At 48.3% G+C, this 16925-nt stretch overlaps 1 protein-coding gene across 10 annotated transcripts in view; it reads right to left on the reverse strand.

The window, feature by feature from the left end:
* LDB2 (LIM domain binding 2) overlaps positions 1-10561 on the reverse strand; it is a 338549-nt gene extending 327988 nt beyond the window's left edge. For all 10 annotated transcript variants that reach the window (XM_045834645.1, XM_045834643.1, XM_045834644.1 and 7 more), the window contains exon 1: positions 10243-10561. In XM_045834645.1, the coding sequence (XP_045690601.1) occupies positions 10243-10374 (132 nt within the window). In that variant the 5' untranslated portion in view covers positions 10375-10561. The remainder of the gene's footprint in view (positions 1-10242) is intronic.
* Between the last annotated feature and the right edge of the window lie 6364 nt (positions 10562-16925).

Here is a 16925-nt window from a genome sequence, read left to right on the forward strand (position 1 = left end):
CCCCTCTGGCCTCGAAGCTGCCACACGGCCGTTCAGTACATCCCCTGTTCTACCCACACGCGTATCCACTGTGTGAAAGAGTAAGCCACAAGGTGTCACAGCCGATCACTCGGCAGGGCTGTTACCAGCCCAGACACGCAGTGGGCATTCAGGCTTCCGATGGGTGCCGACACAGCCCCCTGGAGAAGCCCGTCCCGGGTGGCACACGGAGAAGTGCGCCTCTTTGGACAAAACGGCCAGTCGAGGCCAGCAGGTGTGTGCTCTCCTGTGCGCCGCGAGGCCCCATTCCCATGGTCCTGCCCAGGACCCGGAGCAGGGGCCATTTCAACGTGCTGCTGTCGCCACTGGGTTCTTACACGGGGCAAACGCCAAACACAGATCCTCCCAAAAAGAATGGAGTGCACCTGTGCCATGTATCGGTCAATTCTTCATAATTAACCACGCCTGTCTGAGGTCATCCTGACCGGGACTGTGGGGGAGACCGCGGCCACGGGAAGGTATCGGACCCTCGTGTCATCCCAACAGGATGAAGGTGGAAAACCCCGGTGGCATCATCATGTGTTATGAGAACAGCCAACTCACAAGTCCTACAGCACGCCGTTGTAAGTTTGGTTTGTTAGATTCAATATGCTACTGCAGGGCATGTAAAATGGTTTGTAAAGACATTTTTAAGAAATCAAGCAAAGTTTTGCATGACTTCCACTGCTTCATACAGCGGGAACGGGGACAGCGTAACCATCACAGCACGCAGCACAGCAGCCGCGGCACTTGCTACGCACCAGGCGTCGCCTGTGCATCAGCCATTCACTGCCAACCTAAGACTAGGGCTCAGAAAACGAATGTGCAGAAAGTTAAGAAACTTCCTTGAGATCATACAGCAACCAAGAGGCAAAGCCAGGACCTGGGCCCAAATGTTGACTTATTCTAAGTCCTACTTCAGCTCAGATCTTTACATTCCAGGCATGTCCCTCTTTTCACTCCAGAGGGGAAAACACTGGTGGGAAAAAAACGTGCACATTTCCCAGCCAGAACACACATAGACACCGTCTGATGGGAGTGAGCACCTCTCTCTCTCAACCTACACCACCACCACGCAATGAACAAGCACGAGGTCGTTATAGACCACAACGTCATATACCAATATAACTTCCCATAGTTTGTTGTGCAAATCACTTCAAGTAAGCTGATTTATGGTCCTGAAAGCACTGTCCTAAAATGCAAAGCGCTCACGGAAATGTTAGGTAAGTATCGTATTGGTATCACAATTCATGGCTGTGGGCCCCCAGGTAGATGGAGCCAAAGAGGGAGGAGTGGTGGAAATATCAAGTAAGAAAACGCACGAGCATGAGTGCACAAGTTGTACTTTTCATCAGGACTCGGAGATTCCCGACAGATCCATACCATGCGGAGGGCGAGCCTCTCAGGTCCACCCTTCCTCCTTCCTCGGCAGCAGAAATTCTCCTCTCCAGGCCTCCCTTGGCCTCGGGTCTGGCCGAGCGTCCAGCCAGGGAGCACTCGCCTGGCGACCAGGCTCGCGGCTTCTTTTCCAACTGTAAGTGCAAGTCATTGTCGGTAAGACTCGGGGCAAAGCCCCCTGCCAATCCGGGCAGTGCTGGTACAACCTCATTTGCTTCATTCGACAGATAGATTTTGCGTATCGACGGTGTGCTGTGGGGCCCTGGGAGGCAGCCTGAACAAGACAAAGCTGGTCCCCGCCTTCCTGCAGCTTCCCTTCTAAGGAGGACGGGCAAGCAGACACTTGAGTAACAAACTACATGCAAGAACATATCAGCTGGCTCTAACTGCTGTGACGGAAACTATCAGGGCGTATGTTGGAAGGTGAGTAGGTAGGGGGCTAATTCTCATCAGGTAGATCAAGGAAGAAGGGCTCCCTGGAAAGGGGACATTTCAGTTGACCCCTAGAGGAACTACTAAGTGCCAGAGCTCAGCCTCATTGCCCTTGTTTTTTGTTTTTTTTTGAGATTTTTGATGACCTGCAAATAAAGCCAACAACAAGCTAAATTCTAGTGCAAATCAGAGCTCTTCGTATGTCTATGGGTTATTACAGAAGAACCCGCGTGTCCATTCTAGCACCGAGGGAAAAGGTGTTGCGAGGTGAATGAACCGGCCAAGGTCATGGTCCCCCAGCAAGCCCCTTGTGGCTGGAGTCTAGCGCAAACCTGGCAGGAGAAAAGGCTGGGCCATCAGAAAGAAACAGATCAATAGAGCCTTAAAGCTACAGCAAAGACAGAAGCACAGACACATGGAACAGGAGGCAGCTGTGGGAGGGGGCAGAGGACCGGCTGAGAGAAGGGGAAGGATTAGCCAAAGCAAACCTGTGCGTGACCCATGGACAGAGACCACGGTGTGGGGGTCGCCTGAGGGATGGGGCTGGGTGGAGGTGGGCAAAGGGAAAAAGGGCGGAGACCATGCTAACAGCACAAACAAGAGAGTACGATTTTTTAAGAAGCTACAGCCAAGAGTTTGAGTCACATTCCAGGTATAAGGGGAAGCTAGAGAGTGACCTTGTCTGCTTTGCTCTTCAAAACTACCACGTTGGCTGCTTGTGGGGAACAGAGGGTGGAAAGAGGAGCTAAGGACCACGGGACCGGGCTTACGACGTCGCCACAACTGGGCGGGTCCCTCCTCTCCAGAGGGCGTCTGCCAAATCTTTCCCGCCAAGTCTTCAGTTTTCCATCGGAAGACCAAAACTTCCAATGAGGCTGGTCAAAGTGGGAGCGAAGAGAGGGTTGGGTGCGGTTGTCGGGGCCTCCCACAGGGTGGGGCCGCCTCCTTCGTGCTTTGGAAGAGCACCCGGAGTGGGGAGCGAGAAGGCAAGGCCACTGGGATGGCATGCCCACGCGTGGACTAGGCCGCCTCCCCGCGCCTCCAGCTCCCGACCTGCTGAAGGAGAGCCGGGACGCGCGCATCTTGGGCCCGGTGGATGAATCTGTTAAGAAGGCCTATCTTCTCTCCCATCACCAGCAGGCGTTTCCAGGCACGGGCCTCTGGGGTCCCTACTGGAAGGTCGGAAGGAATCGTCAGCCCCCACGAAGACCCGCGGAGCCGCGCGCTGGCCGCGGCGGGACCGTCTCTCCGGAGAGTGGGAGCCAAAGCAGGCTGCGGGCGCTCTTTTCCCTCTGGGCCTGTGTTTTCGCTAAGACGCCGCGCGGATCACCCACAAAGGAAGCTAATGCTGGCCCAAACTCACACTCTAATTCAATCTCCTGGCACTTACAGGAGGAGGGCGTGGCACCAGCAGGAGTGAAATCGTTCCTCTCGTCCTCCCAGTACTACTTGAAACGATGAAAAGACCTTCCGCCACGCTCGCCTGAGAAGAGCCCGGCGCTCATGGAAATCTAAGTATTTGCTAAGTAAAATAATTCAACTTTTAGATGACGATGCGGAATATTCCATAGGAATTCCAGGGAGTCTTCAGAAAATGCCACTCCGAGGAATAGAAAAGATATTCATTATTCAACAGGGAGTGTGATTTTGTTTTGGGGGGTTTTTTTTTGTTTTTTTTTTTTACTCTGGCTCCATCCTTGGAATTTCACATGGTTCTTTTTGAAATGAGACATTTGAGAGACAAATAGTCTAATCAAGTCAGGTGGTTGGGGTCCACTTTCCAGCCACTGCCAAAGTAAACCTACCCTGGGAGGGAAAAATGAATGTTTTCACCTAATAAATTCCCACACATGAAACTAGAATCCCAGCTGGCATTTCTCATCTCAAGAGAGGTGCTACGGCAGAGTAGTTAACAACGTAACCCCTAAAACTAAACCCCCGTCTGTGCGACCAGGGACAACTTGCTTCACCCTCGGTTTCCTCGTCGGTAAAGACGCAAACGTTACCAGTACCTGTCTCAGGAGGTGATCATGAGGGTTATGTGAGCCGAGCTGAAGAAAGCACTCAGCACCGTGCCCAGCAGACACGAAACACTCCGCAGATGCTGGTCATTGTCAACGTGACGACCTTTCAGAAATGTGCACACCTTTCAGTACAAGCCCGTAATGCACCCCCACTGCACTGTGCATTCGGCTGTCGTAGCACCTTCCGTGTGAGAGCTGGTTTGTACGTCTCCCTTTGTCACCAGATTGTAAGCTTCCGGATGACAGCAAGTGCCTCCATCAGCTCTGTATTCCCAGACTCTGGTACCGTCATTGCCAGAAGCATGGGAATTCTTGACGAAGGACAGAATTTTGTTTTAAACGTTAATAACGGCCCATGTTCAGCTGCATGCTGCTAGAATTTATTATTTTTTAAAAAACCTAGGATCAAACTAGTAAAAAAGAAAAGAAAGAGAAAGGAAGAAAAGAGGGAAGGAAGGGAGGAAGGGAAAGAAGAAAGAGAGAAGGAAGGGAGGGAGAGAGGGAGGGAGGGGAGAGAGAAGGAAAGAAGGAAGGAAAGAAAGAAGGAAAGAAGGAAGGAAAGAAAGGACAGGAAGGAAGGAAGGAAGAAGAAAGAAAAGAAAGAAAGAAAGAAAGAAAGAAAGAAAGAAAGAGAAAGAAGAGAGAAAGAAAGAATTATCTTGGTCAGAAACTAACAAAGGCACGTGTACTATCTACATCAGTAGGATACTTTTATGTTTTTAAAGCTCTGTTGTCTGACACTTTCAGAGATTGTTTTCCCAGCTCAGTTATGTTTTGAGACCCACCAATCAAATCCAAATGAGCAAGTTTATGAATCTTGTTCTTGACAACGTATATATATAGTTGAATGTTTGAGGTTGTTTGTTTTTATGTTTTGTTTCCTTGTTCGGAAAGGGGGCAGTCTGTGCTCCTTGTGAAAAATGAGTTAATGTGGACAAATGTAATAAAAGGAGATTTATAGCCCCGTTCTCCATACAATTTAAATTAATTTCTTTCTGAAACCCAAACAAAAAAGCTAAATGTGTAAAAAATGCACACCGCTTTGTATCCTATATCATAATTTACACACCAAAAAGGGAGAAATTTAAATGTGCATTGATTTTAGGCAGATAAGAATCTGCGCTGAATGTGAGTTGAGAGGGTTTTCTTTTCCCTCTGTGGCCTCCTACGAATAGTTAGTTTGCAGCAATTTTTAATTAAAAACAGTTCCCATAGAAAGAAAATGGAAAGGGAAAAAAAAAAGACCTCAGGAAAATAAAATCCACACAAGAGTCCTGCAGGGTGTTTTCTGAGGCCAAGTAGAGATCTTGAAAAATAAGAGTTTGCAAGTTCTCATTTTTAAAACTGCGCTTTTGGTTTCATTTAACATTTTCAAAATAGCTTTCCTTACCACTGCCACCCCCCTCCCCCCACCCCTCACCGACCCCCTTCAAAACACTGGGCAAGTTCTGCGTTTAGCACTGAACTGAAAATCATTCATATGCCTCAGAGTAGCAGCAACATTTTTCTTTCTAAATTTCTAGGGGAAAAAAAATTTCCAAGTTATCACAAAGCATTTTTCATTCCCCCCCCGGCCCCGCCCCATCCAAAATACCTAATCTCGTTGTAACTAGACTCCATCTGAACATCAATGATCCTGAGCCATGCCATGAATAAACATGATGTTACAACTGGAAACCGTGGGACTGAACTATGTAAAAAACGAAGCCCAGAGAAAAGACTGGGAACCCCCGCCCCCTCCCGCATCATCCCCAGGGAGCTGGAGAATCGGGCTGAGACTGGGTGAAAAGCAGCAAGTTTAAATCCCAAGGTCTTCGACCATGTTTAACGTTCCTATTAAACCCTGTAAAACTAAAAAACTGTAATTCTAATAAAATTCTGGTGTGTGCAGCTTCCAATTGCAATCAGTTTTCTCTTCTGGATGAGGCATGTAATACTGATAAAAGAAAATAAAACTCTCAAAAGAGAAAGAAGCACAGACGGAACCCACCCTTCTCTGATGTTGGGGGTATTTTCTTAAAAGGAGCACCCCGACAACATGAAAAAAAATATGCTTAAAAACACCTTCAGTAAAATGGAGACATTTTTCATCATTTGACTGAGGAAACAGGCATAAGCAAGTTGTCAGCAACAGGATGTTTATAACTTTACTTGATAAAGTTTTTCAATTCTGTAACGATCCACCCACCATCAGTGAAATCCCTTCACTACGAAGGTCCCTATGACGTGCCCCTATTTTCCCTATACGTTCATCTCATAGCACAGACCTCAGGAAATGAAAAGAAATAGTTTCTGTGTTTCTTGAAGCTCTTTACAAAACAAATCCTGAACTCCGTGGAACGTATTTTTGTATCCTATCTGGTGTGCAGGGTTAAACTCCACGACCAACCGTGTGGTTGGGTCCTTCCAAAGTCCATGTGGCTCTGCAAGCCCACTCCAGAGCTTGGATTTTGAACGACACCAGGTCAGTTCCCGGTGGCACATGCAACAGAAGAGCAAACGCCTTCCCGCTGCCTGGGAATTGCAGTGACCAGCAGTGGGACACAAATCTCAGCGTCTCTCTTAACTTCATTTTTAAAAGGGGGGAAACACCCACACACTTCTTTAGGAAATTCCACTGAGGTTCTGAGGTGGCGATGGCATTCTGTTTGCCGGAACAGCCAACAGCATTTGAAACTTCGTTTCTGTTTTTGTTTGCTTAGCGATACATCTATATTCCTTTAGAAAGAGATGAGGCTCTGTCATCTCTCAGACCCTTGCTCTCTTCTGCCACAAAGACTAGGGATCTAAATGACCTCGTGATAAAATAGGGGTGGAGAATGAGGTGGGGGCACTTGTATGGGGAGTGGGAAGCAGATGCCCACAGCGGCTTCAGGAGGTGCCACACTCCCAGGGGCATCGCAACTGTGTTTCCTGGGCAAGGTGCTAATGATTTCAACACCCGAGTTCTCAAACTCTCTCTCCCCTTGCATCCACACAATCGTGGATCCATGGGCTACTTCAATGTTTACTGAGTACCTACTTGGTCCCAGGAACTCCTCGCTCCAAGGGCTAGCTTCCAACGAGACTCGCAGGGTCTCTCTCTTCAACATTTCCACCGTCATTACCCAGATTATTTCAGGGCCATTTGTGATCTGGAACTAAATGCCAGGAGCAAAGAAACCACATCTGTGCTCGTTATTCTAGCTCACAATCCTTTCTCATGCCCAAGAAAAGCAAACCGGGGGGCTTTGTGGTATCTGAATTTTTAAATCCGAGGGCCTTGCAGGAAATTTACAGACGAGGAACCAAGATCCATACCAAGCAGTTAGTAAATTACAGAAACAAGTCAGAAACAAGATTAACGCCCCATCGAATGCTCTTTAAACTACAACGGCCCAGCCTCCAAAGGGCTTTGATTGGACTTCACTGGAAGAAATGCACAAATCCCCAGGAGAGAAGGCCTTGGGGGTCCGCAATGAAAGGGGAACAGAGAGGCACCAGCGTTCTTCACTACTTTCTTGCCTTTCCATAAAGAAGGAGGGTGCCAGGAAATTTCTCCAGACTTGATTATAATTTATTCACCACAAAAGGACTAGCTACAATGCCTTTCTGGCCAAGCCCATGTTCTAAAGGAATGGGGAGCTGAGGACATTCCCCACATGTGCGTGTGGGGCTGGTATTGAGCCAACGACATGATAGAAGGTAGCACAGGCCCCGGAGCCGGGAGAGAGAGGAGAAAGGCCGAGTCTCTCTTTCCCAAAAATGGTTGGATGCATTGGTCAAATTCTCAATGTAATTGCTCAACAGTCTACTTTATGTTGTGTGTGAGCAAACTGGTAACCTTTGCTGGGTGTCACTGTGTTTTATCCTGACCGGTCCCTCTGTGGGTCAGAGCAACTCTCTCATAAATAATCGTCTCTGGTAAAGGCACAATAGTATAACTTTTTCATGAAAAGTTACGTGTTTCTAAATATTTTATTTTCCAATTACAAACCTGAATCAAAATTTAATGTGAATACTTAAATACCTTGGGGGCACTTACACGATTCTCTCCTTTTTTCATAGAAAATGTAAAAAAATGGATGGTCTTCCATTCTTGACATTATTTACTGCTTGGCAAAGAAAAAGGAAGTGTCCGTAATTACTTGGTCAATTAAAGAAAAGATCTTAATGAAAAGGGGTACATGCTCAAGGTTGACTCTAGAACGCACCAAAACAAGAGTTCAGAGTGCTTTTCTGTCCTGGCCAGAGAGGTGCACATCAGTTTTTAAGACTTGTCATAGCAAACTTTCCTCTCCAGGTTCTTGAGTGATGAAGCAGTTTTGGTTTTGTTTTTTTTTCAACTCAGAGGAAATCTTGAAAAGTAATACCCGCAATGCAAAGGTTAGGAATACCTGAGTTTAGCTCTCAATAAATAAATAAATAGGTAATGATGTGCCATTTTTTAAAAACATACCATCAATGGGGGGGGGGCTTTTCAAAGGTTTCCTCTCACATGTGAAATAAAAGTGGGGGCCTTGGTGCACCCTGAAGACCGGGGTAAGGCTGGACGGAGGAGTCTCCCAGAGGAAGCTCTCAGCTCAGCGAGGGCCAAGGGATCACTACCGGGCACCAGGGAGCACAGACTCCAGAGAAACCCGCCTTCCTTCCGCCCTCACCGAGGAGGACGGGAGAAACAACCTCGTTCTGCAACTCCTCAAAAACGTTCCAAAATGTGGAGTGGACCCAGGTTATTTTTAAATCCTGTTGCTCTTCAAGAATTGAGCTGTAATGGCTCCTGGTCTCTTTTGCAAACTGATCATGTTTCTAGGACATTTTTACCCCAAATTTATGTTGCAATTAATGTGTGCATGAACCCGGAGATATTTTTATTTTTATCCTAATTCTGAAAGCAGGCTACGACAGCGAACAGTTTAAGATTCCAACACCCAGGTGCCAGGTCTTCATGAAACAGACTGTAACACACAACTACACACACGACAACACACACACATGTCACTTACTGCCAAAAGCTCACCACTCTAAGCAAAACAGTGTATACTTCTGTAAAACTCCTGACTTCCAGGGAAAGCCACAGTACCACCATCTACAGTTAGCATCTAGGAGGTATTAACATATGAAGAACACAGTAGTGATAAAGACAACCTAGTTTAAAAAAAAAAAACCCAAAACATCAGTCCTTGTGCAGCACTGGGCCAATCAGAAAGCAGGTCACATCTTGTTCGCTGTATTAAATACAGGCAACGCCAGGGATCCTCCGGGGTTCCGCTGACAGTTCATGCCAGTGTGTTTTGTTTTGCCACACAACCCTAGTTGGGTTCCTTTCCAGAGTTGGGAGTCAGTCTCCAAGCTCACATTCCACCAGAGCTCTTCTGTAAAAGCTCTCTGCCTGTGCACTCTGGGTACTTGATCTTTACAGAGAAGACTGAAAGCCCCAGCGGTTTCCACGTCCTAAAGTAACTTTGCTGCCCCTATAACCAACTCCTTCTCACAACACTCCAGCACAAAGCCCCAACTTCCAGGCAAAGGGGCAGCCCAGGAGCAAGACCTGCCAGCTGAGCCAGCACAGAGGAAAAGTCAACGGGCATTAAATATTTAAATTGCAGGAGGCAGCCCGGAGTTTTGCATTTAGAAAGTTCTGAAAGTGCTGTGCTCCTCTCTGCTCCCAGAGTTGCCCGCCCAGGAGAAAGAAGCTCCTTCTCTGAAGGCAGAAAATCACGAATATGCAAAAACTCAAGTTGGCTTGAATGTTGAGCTAGCTCCTGGGGAAGGTAGAGCCCTTGGGAGACACTCCCATGCCCGACAGGGCAGAGTCAAGAACCACCCCCCCTCCTGCCCCAAGCAACTGGTTTCTGAATTTAACAAGGAAATCTACAAACATGTGCCCCCTCCCACTCCCGGCTGGTTCTGAAAAGTACACGGGGTTCCTCTTCTGCCCCCTCCATTTCAATTTGGAAGACTTTAAAAAACGAATGCAGGTCCAAGCTGACTTCCTCTGGGATTTGCTAAAAAATTATTTCACCAGATGCAAATGATCACCAAATCCCTTGGAATTATATCTCAAGACACGCTCACGGGACTGACCCCGAGCCTGCAAACCCCGGAGTTCTGGGACAGCAGCATTTCTGGGGACCCCGCATGCGAGTCAAGTGCTGGGTTGTCTATTTCAAGATTCCAGCAGAAACTGCCCCAGCTCTAAGAGTTGCTGTGCCTGGAAATCCAGCGTTCAAACTAGTGGATTCATCCTGGCGCTCATTTCCACATACGTGGTAGTATCAAGTGGGACACTTCCCACAGAATTCAGCCGGCAACCCCGAGAAAACCCCCGTGCACCCTTTAATAAAAAAAAAAAGACACACGAACACACGCCCAAGGTTGAAGTACTTACCTCTGTGCGAGACTGCAGTCTCTTGTTCATCTCGTAGATTCGGTACTCTGGCTGTACCATGTATGGTGTATGTCTCCTATAAAATGGGCCGAAAGGAGAAGAATAGAAGGGGTCATGGGGCGTGCTGGACATCTTGCCTGCTTGTCGAAAATCAAGCTCAACAGAGTATCAGTAACGTCCATGCAGAGCACATGGGCTGTGTTCTTCGCAGTACAAAGTAGACGCACGCACACGCGCGCGCACACACACACAGCGGCAGGCAGGCAGGCGGGCGGGCAGGCAGGCAGGCAGGCAGGCTGAGCACACTGGCTGCGATCTGCTCCCGGAGCCCTCTATAGCGAGCTGGAGAGGAGCGGAGCCAGGGGAGGGGGAGGGCGGGAGGAGGAAGGAGGGAGGCAGGGAGGGCGGGCGAGCAGGGAGAGGGAGCGAGCGGGAGCTCGGGGAGGAGGGAGGGAGGGAAGGAAGGAAGGAGGGAGGGGAAGGAGAGGGAGGGAGGGAGGGAGGGAGAGGAGCTGGATAGCTTTAGGCACCACTGCTTGTTTTTAAAGAAGCAGTTTGTGGAGAGGTCATTTCCTGTCCACACTGTAGACTAGTTCAAAAATATAATTCTCCTCACAGTCTGACAGAGGTCTAAGGTTTGGTTTTAATTTTTTTCCTCCAGCCAGGACCCTTCACAATCTGATTGCCAAGCTTGTTAGCATATAGGTGGTTGGAGGGGCTGCCTGAGCCACTCACCCCTGACAGCCACACTGTGGCAACGCATCAGAATGTGATTGCTACAAAGCACAGAAACACGCACCCCCCTCCGGTCCCCCACGCGTGAGCTGGTGATTCACTCACAAGCCAAGACTTCCCTCTGCACTAACCTCCCTCTGTAGTTGTGTTTCTACTTGCTGGTGTTCCAGAGCTGGTCCCGAGTCTTTGCCTTTCAAGCCCTCCTCACTCCCACCCCTCCGGAATCACCCTTCTTCTTCTTCTTAGCCCCACCCCCTCCCCCAAGGCTTCCTTCAAGCAGGTTTAAGGGGTCCTGGACTCAAGTTGCCTAAACAGTTTCAAGAAAAAAGCAATGATTGGGAATGTAGAATGTCTGAGATACATTCATGGAGCAATGGTCTTTTTTTACCCCAGGAGGATAAAAAAAAAAAATCTCCAGAGGCAGACCTCCCAATAAGAGAGAAAAAGCAAGAAGAAAACTTCCACAAAAATGGCCATGGAAAATTCAGTTCAGTCAGTGCAAAATTGCAAATAATTGAATGGCTCATCCCCAAACAACATGTCCAACTCTGATGGAGCTGGGTCTTTATTTTCCAAGATTGGTCAAGTATATAAATCTTTTCCCAAACGTGCTATATGATAACGAGAAGAAAACAGCCCATGGGAGCAAAAAGAATCTCTGTAGAGAATGAAATTATCTGTATGGCGATCAGATTCTGCTGGAGCCAATGACAGCCAGATACATACCCCTAAACAAGGCTCAGACACAGAAAATGGAAATGTATTGAGCTAATACCTAGCTGGGTCAGTAGTATTAAGGAGAGAAAGCAAAGACCACCAAAAGCAAGATGCATGCAAGACCTGAATGTAAATGCATGCAAATGAGACATTTCTTCTTTTCAATAAGCAGATTAATTAACTTTCTGCCCCACTCACGGCTGGGGGTATCTCCAAGTCACTAGCCAACAGGGGATAAGGTATTGCTAATTCTGCAATTTACACTCTTAAGAATACTCAGGCGTACAGACGCCCCCAAATCACGGTCCTCCTTGGTCCTTTTCTATGGTTGCCCAGAGCGTTTGCAGAGTCCACCCCAAACGTCCACCGCAGCCCAACACAACCTCAGGGCTTGCCAGGATGAGCTTAGGGAGGCACCGTGCTAAGGCTGCCTGGAACTCGCTGGAGAAGACCCGGCCGGAGGCAGGCCAGCGTGCTGGGTTTCAGGTTTCATGACAAATCCCAAAGCTGGACCAGATTTGCTACAAGGTTTGTCAAAACACACAACCTTCCAAGGACAGGATTTCAAATAAATTTGGCGTGATTTATGCTTTGGAATGATGACCACTGCGAAACCTAATGGTTCCCTGTGTTTAAACCCACACACTGAAGACCTTTCCAAGAGCTCAGTGCCTCCTGCGTTTGTGTGTTTACCCGGCTGTTTGAGCGCAAGAATCAAAGTAACACCTAGCAGGTGTGCCACGCCCAATATTGTTGGGGGTGGGGGGAGGAAAAGCTCCAAAATCCATTTAGGGATCCCCTTTCTGAGTAAAGTTAAGTTTTTCATTCACTCATTCTTCCAGACTGTTCCAAGTTATAATTGGAAATATTCCTTCTTGTTAATAGCTAAAGCAAAGTCAGAAACACCGAAAACTGTATAATGCTTGGTCTATATTTTTCTCCACCCTCCTACTCCACAGCTCTCCCAAACCCGTGTCCCTGCCCCCAGATTCCCAATTCACTACCTTGGGATTTGTCCGATCGGAAGGTTTACTCTAGAAAAGGGAAATCGATCACGTCCCATGCTTTCCCTTCAGCGTTTTCCTGCTGCACGTAAGACAATGTCCAAACTCCTCAGCACGCTCCACAGAGCCAATTCTCTCTCTTCCCCGCCGCCCCCCGCCATGTCTCTGTATCTGTCTCTGTCTCTATCGAACACAACACACAACCACACACACGTAATTAACTACCTGTGATCTTTCTGAAGTTGTAACCTCATTCCACGACCGTACGCTTTGGTACTTTTGTTCCTTGTTTACCTGAAAAGTCCCACTCATCCCTCTGTCCAATTAACATGTCTCCTCCCCTGTGAACCCTCTTTCACGCCCATTCATTAAGTCACAGGTCCCACAGCTGTGCCTCTCGCTGTGGCCGTGGGCATGGGCTCTGGGACCAGCCTGGTGCGCATTTCAACCTTGGTTCCACCACCACGTCCTTGCCCTGGGAACCCAGGCAAGTGACTGGACCTCTGTGTACCTCAATCCCCTCATTTTTTTAAATCAAGGACAATCAATGGTAGTAACAATCCATAAAATTGTTGCAAAGAGTGAGATGAAACACCGCCCTAGGTTGTTTTAGAATCCACATGTGAATGGACCCACATGTGAAAGAATCGATAATGTGGTTCTTTCTTACCGAATGTAGCTGACCCTTGAACAGGGTCAGCGTTCGGGGTGCCAGGCCCCCAGGAAGCTGAAGATCTGTGTACAACTTTTGACTCTCCAGTCAGCCCTATACATCTGCCAGTCCAACCAGCAGTGGCTACAAAACAGTATTTTTGCATTCCAACTGCAGGTTTACAACAGCAGACAGAAAATACTGTTTGGGAACCTGCAGAATCGCAACCCATTGATATGAAGGGCTGACGGTATTTACTGGGAAAAAAATCATGTGTCAATGCACTCGTGCAGTTCAAACCCATGTTGTTCAAGGGTCAAGTGTAAATGCTTCGGCGCTAAGGAACGGGACGGGGGAGTCAAGGTGAACACAGCAGATAAACTCTCTTCCTCCCTGCCCCCTGCAACCAAGTTGGGGGTGGGAAGAGACCACGTAGAACTAACAAGCCTCTGGGAACCTAATTTCAAATTGGAGTGTGTGCCATGAGGCCAATAAACAGAAGGAGGAGATGGAAAATAATTTACACCTTCAGGTCATCAGTGTATCTTCTGCATTCTTCTGTTAGAGAACCTTACACGCAAACATTGGGATTGCTGTCATTCGTGAAGCACTTACTATGTGGCAGACACTGTGCTGTGTGGTTTCCACAGAGACTCTTTGTTAATCTCACAATAAGCCAATGTCAATGATTTATTGGCTCTTCCCATTTTATAGGTGTGGAAACTGAGGCATTGAGCTGTCCAGAAACTCCTTCAAGGTCATGGAATTAATAAGCGAGAGAGACAAGACTCACACCAGTCTGCCTGGGTCTTAAGCTCAGGTTCATCCTCATCTTTTTTTTTAAGATTTTTTTTATTTATTCACTTTTAGAGAGGGAAGAGAGGGAGACGAGAGAGAGAGAGAGAGAGAGAGAGAGAAACATCAATGTGCGGTTGCTGGGGGTTATGGCCTGCAACCCAGGCATGTACCCTAGCTGGGAATCGAACCTGCGACACTTTGGTTTGCAGCCTGTGCTCAATCCACTGAGCTACGCCAGCCAGGGCCATCCTCATCTTTAGGGCATCTCCGCTCTTTGTCCCTAGTGGCCAGCGTGGAACCGAGCCCACAGTAGGTGCTCAAGCCAGCCGTACCCCATCAAACAGAAGGGCAGGCGAGAGGATGAAGTGGCCCTGACCCTCGGGATTCTGTTACTCCTCTGGCTCCCGTTCAGACGCCCATTGTGCCCCCTCCCACTCCCACCCGTTATCCTTGAAGCCTTGCCAAACCGCTCCCAGCACTTTTTTTTCTTGGTTCAGAATCTTCTGACATGCACTCCCGGAGCCGCGCCATTCGCTGTTTAGCCCTTTGCCCCATCAGGCTACCTGCCTGGTTTCTCCCCCTGTCCGTCTGTCCTGCTTCCTTGCTCCTGGAGGGACCAGATATGCCTTGTCTTCTCGTCACCCAGGACGGAGCCTGAGAAGAGAAACCGATGAAGTGCGCGTGGTGAGCCTGCAAATCCTGTCCTGCGGGAAGCCGTAGAGAAATCCGTGAGCCACCATTTGTACACTGTAAAAGAATGAGCAGGCCTGACCCCGTGTGACCGTTCCTCTCCCCCCAAAGACTGGCCCGTGCTGGTGGACATATAATTTTGCATGTTGAGTACTGAATAAGCTCCAAAAGAACTCATCTTGCTATATATTTAGCCGAGGTGTCACCCAAGGAAAAGTGTTTATTTTTTCCTTTAATTTGAAATGCTTGCCAACAGTTTACCAAAAAAAAAAAAAAAAATCCGGAGTTTCACGTAAAACCCAGACTTTCATCTTCTCCGGAAGACTCCTGAGCCGGGGCAACGCTGGGCCGCATCACTGCCCGCAGAGCAGCACGCCCTGGGCCCCGGCTCTCACCGCGTGTCCGTGGGCCTTCGCCAGCCCACACCCCTGATTTTCATTCACTTGTCTGGTCCCTCCAGGGATGTAACTCATTGTCCCTTTTCTCAATCTATACAACTGCACTCTCTCCAATTCCTTCCAGACCCAAGAGCAGGTCTATTTGCTTCAGAAAGCTCGCTTCCTTTCCCCTGTCAATCCCCCTGCTCTGCCCCTCCGTGCCTAGTTCTGCGCCCTGTGTTCTTCTGGCTGCCTCCTCGCTCGGGGAGGAACGTAACTAACAGGTATGTATGTGGGAGACACAGCGGAGATGCGGCAGGGGGAGAGAGATAAAGACACATCAGGCATGGTCTCTGCTTTCAAGGGACTTCGAGACTTCAAGATGGGCAAACTGTTTCCTTCACTCGCACACGTACGAGTAGATCGAGCCCTTACTTTGTACTAAGCGCAGTGCCAGGTGCTGGGAATAGAACAAAAGGAAACACAAAATGAGTCTCCCACCCCAGGGTCTTGACAGCAGAGGGGCGGTTCTAGAATGATCTTCTAGAGGACAGACTTGGAAGCCTCACTAACTTGGCTTGAATCTTGAATCCTGCATTTTAGCTGTGTGTCCTTGGGCCCTTAACCTCTCTGTGCTTCAGGTTTCTGACCTGTGAAATGGGGCTGATAACAATCCTACGGTTCCTATGAGGATTAAATAAATTAATACTTGTAAATGGACTGGAAGAGTGGCATTTAGCAAGTGTGAACACTTGTTATTATGAGAAGAGGTGACAGGCATAATATGGGAAGCATCTTCAAACTTATAAATGCAACGCTAATTTGCAAAGAGACTTGGAGGAGGGAAGGTATCACTCCAACTAAAGTTAAACTTCCTTCCAGTTAAATCAAGGAAGGCTTCCCAGAGGAGGTGGCATTTGTGTTTACCCTGAAAGGATCTGTCAGAGAGACAAAGACGAAAGTCTGATAAAGGCCATGCCAAGCAGAGCAGGCAACATGAAAATGAACATGTTTGGCATCAAGCAAAATCGAGAAAGTTTGCAAAAGTTGGACACAGTAAAATATTAAGAAAAAAATTGCAGATCATTGCATAGGCGTGGGAGAGCCAGGAAATGCCAAAATAAAGTGGCTTGCAGGTACTAGGCAGGTGGATTGCATTCAGACAGACAGACCCAAGAGCCGAACCACGCTTTGGGAAGCGGATTTCAGACGGAGGAGCGAAGCCCCAGTGTACAGATTTGCTCAGGGACTTCCCTCTGGGACACAAGAAACAGAAGACCCGAAAGAGACACTGGAAAGTCCTCTCGTTGCCCTGGGCTATTTTCCAGAATGAAAACGATGGAGGACATAGTGGGATTCTTAAAGGCCACCAGTTCCCGTTGTCAGGCTTCTCAAACTCACCAGCAGAGTTGGTCTGTGGCTGAGGGGCAGTCAGCATGTCCAACTGCCCCAGAGAGCAGGGATGCCCGGGTCCACCCTACAGTCTGGGGGGCGTCTTGAATTCATTATACTTCCTTGCAGTGCTCCCTGTCATTCTCTAATGTCCTCTTGCCTAAACCAAGTCCAGTAAGTAGTTGGAATGGCTACGGAAGGCCAGAGCCACTGAGAGCCAGTCGTTTCTGGGGTGCCAACAGTAAGCACCGCCCCATAGCCGGGACCATCTGACATTCTTTAATTGTCCCACAAGTGGTCACTAAGCGTCCACTGTGT

The sequence above is a fragment of the Phyllostomus hastatus genome, unplaced genomic scaffold, assembly GCF_019186645.2.
Source record: "Phyllostomus hastatus isolate PE091 unplaced genomic scaffold, TTU_PhHast_1.1 phas_contig_196, whole genome shotgun sequence".
NCBI lineage: Eukaryota > Metazoa > Chordata > Mammalia > Chiroptera > Phyllostomidae > Phyllostomus > Phyllostomus hastatus.